The sequence below is a fragment of the Rutidosis leptorrhynchoides genome, chromosome 7, assembly GCF_046630445.1.
Source record: "Rutidosis leptorrhynchoides isolate AG116_Rl617_1_P2 chromosome 7, CSIRO_AGI_Rlap_v1, whole genome shotgun sequence".
Taxonomy (NCBI): Eukaryota; Viridiplantae; Streptophyta; class Magnoliopsida; order Asterales; family Asteraceae; genus Rutidosis; species Rutidosis leptorrhynchoides.
In genome coordinates, this window is record NC_092339.1 from 346957908 (window position 1) to 346960309 (window position 2402).

Genomic DNA, 2402 nt, shown 5'->3' on the forward strand with positions numbered 1-2402 from the left:
TAAAACTATTTATTACTCAATATATGGGACGGTTTTAATTTTTTTTTTCCAGTTTCGAATTCCAGGACGGTTTTAGATACAAACCCGATTACTTGACTCATATTCACGAAGAAACCCGAACTCATATACCCGCCTTTTGTTAAATAAAATTTCAATAATATTGATATAAATAGGACCAGTTAAACTTCAAGCAAATATATTGTAACAAGAATATGACTAGTAATATGATTCATCTAGCTATTTCATTTCTAAATTCATAAAACTTCACACTCTAGCGTTAAAAGCTAATTAGTAGAACTAGCTATTTTACACTATTTACTTATATTATACAATGGACCGATTCATAACATATATTAGAGGTTGATCATATAAGCATATCAACTATAAATTTAACAATTTACTTTACAATCCAGTAGTAGAACACTTAGCAAAAATTGTTAACTAACATTCATGCCATATACAAAAAGATACTAGTTCCTTTCCATAACTTATAATAATACTGCCATGTCATGCAATACATTAAACATAACACTAAACCTAGATGCTTTAAGCGAAACTAGTTCCATCCAAAATAAACAAGTTTGATCCACAAAGAAACGATCACAAATCAAACGAAACTAGTTATATCCAAAAATGAACAACGTCATATGCTTGGAATCTGCATATCTATCAAACGGCAAAATTTTTCCAAGTCCTTGGAGCTAAACCAGTCTTCCTTCATCTACAAACACAGTAAGGCATAATTGTAACTCACTTGACTTCATAATGTCAATAAGGATATGTATGAAGTAAATGGGTCAATGCAACTTACACAATATGGGTATCCATCTAATAGTTTAAACCTTTTAGGAGCATCCTCAAGAAAGAGCTTGATATAGTAGAGAGCAAAATAACCACATGAATCCGCATCAGTTTGTTGTGGAACCTGTCAGTTTACACATGTTTACAGGTTTAACTAGGCAACCATGAAACAACATACCAAAACTATGTAGGCAACCATAAAACAAGCACACAAAACTAATTAATGCTAATAGCACACAATGAAAAATTTGTGAGACATGATAAAAACCTTAGGAACCATAAATGGTATTTTGCTTGAGTTTTCTGGAGATGCTGTCTTCCCTGAAATTTTGTATACGTCAACGACTAATCTGCCATGTGAACAAATGAATGTAGAACGAAATTAAAAAGAGTTCTAATTAAAAAATTATATAAATATATATTTGTCTAAAATAACATTACTGTTTAATCTTTTTTTGAAGCATTTTAGAGAAGTCGGTTGATGACAATGAATCTAGAAATAAGATGCACCGTGAATTGTTCATTCCATCAAAGTTATAGAATATTGTGACCACCCAATGACCCCTGCAAAATACATATGGATCTGTTTATCACATGCCAACAAAGCTACACATATGTAAGTATACACCCACACACACAATGGTCAAATTGAAAAAACCAAAAAACTCAAACATATATACTATACATGTACCTACCCGGTTACAATGGGTAGAACCACATATGTAGTAGAAAATATGTTCTTCTTCTTCACCCAAGCTAGCCCTCTATCATGGCATTTGGAAGTCAAGTACTTTGAAAAGACATATGATTCAATGTATGAGAATCTTTTTTTTTTTTTTTTTTGATAAGCTGCTCCATAAAGTCCTACATAGTAATTAGCTTATGTTATTATTGACACAACACAAGAATAAAACACTATAATGGTTGTTACTCAAAGTAAAAGAATAGTTGTAGCTCACTCTAAGTATTCTGAGCATCTATGAGAGTTCAACTGCTGTGAGCTTCACAAATTCCTTCTAGTCTGACAATGTATGTTGTGTGAAAGGTGATCATCTTTTTTATCAGATGCGTGAAAAAAATAACATCTGTCTCAGAATCCTCGTTACTTGTCTCAGAAGCCTTATTCTTTGTATCATCGTCCTCAATCTCTGCCTCATCGTCATTCTTTGTTGTCTCATCGTCATTTTTGTCTGTCTCACCATCATCGTTCTTTGTCTCACCATCATCGTTCTCAGTCTAAACATCCTCGATTTCTGTATCAGCATAATCGTTTTCTGTATCAGCTTCCTTGTTCTCTTTCTCAGCCTCTTCGTTATCTGTCTCAGCATCGTTGTTCTCTGTCCCCTCATCATCATTCTCTATCTTAGCATCCTCGTTCTCATTTTGTTCTATTATAAACATAAGCACATTTATAAACATATGCACAATTATAGTTGTATAGAAGTAGCAGCATCAAAGAAACTAATTAATGGATTAGTGACTGCAAAAAACGAAAAAGGGAAGGTGAAGCATAAGCATTACCGGAGGGATGACCATCCGGAGGTAGTAAATGTGGTGGAGCTACAGAAGATAAACCTTGATTTTGAATTAAAAAATATATA

General features: G+C 33.0%; 1 protein-coding gene across 1 annotated transcript; it reads right to left on the reverse strand.

The window, feature by feature from the left end:
* Positions 1 to 643: 643 nt before the first annotated feature.
* Positions 644 to 1985, reverse strand: LOC139860391 (uncharacterized). Its single transcript, XM_071849153.1, has 5 exons — positions 1885 to 1985; positions 1243 to 1365; positions 1070 to 1151; positions 812 to 925; positions 644 to 721 (listed from the first exon to the last, which is right to left on the reverse strand). The coding sequence occupies exons 1-5, from the start codon at positions 1983 to 1985 to the stop codon at positions 644 to 646; spliced, it is 498 nt and encodes a 165-aa protein (XP_071705254.1).
* Between the last annotated feature and the right edge of the window lie 417 nt (positions 1986 to 2402).

Coding starts and splice junctions, on each gene's coding strand:
- LOC139860391 (XM_071849153.1), bottom strand. CDS start 1,985: ATGACGATGAGACAACAAAGAATGACGATGAGGCAGAGATTGAGGACG. Junction 926..1,069: donor TACCATTTATGGTTCCTAAG/GTTTTTATCATG, acceptor GTAAACTGACAG/GTTCCACAACAAACTGATGC. Junction 722..811: donor TAGATGGATACCCATATTGT/GTAAGTTGCATT, acceptor CTGTGTTTGTAG/ATGAAGGAAGACTGGTTTAG.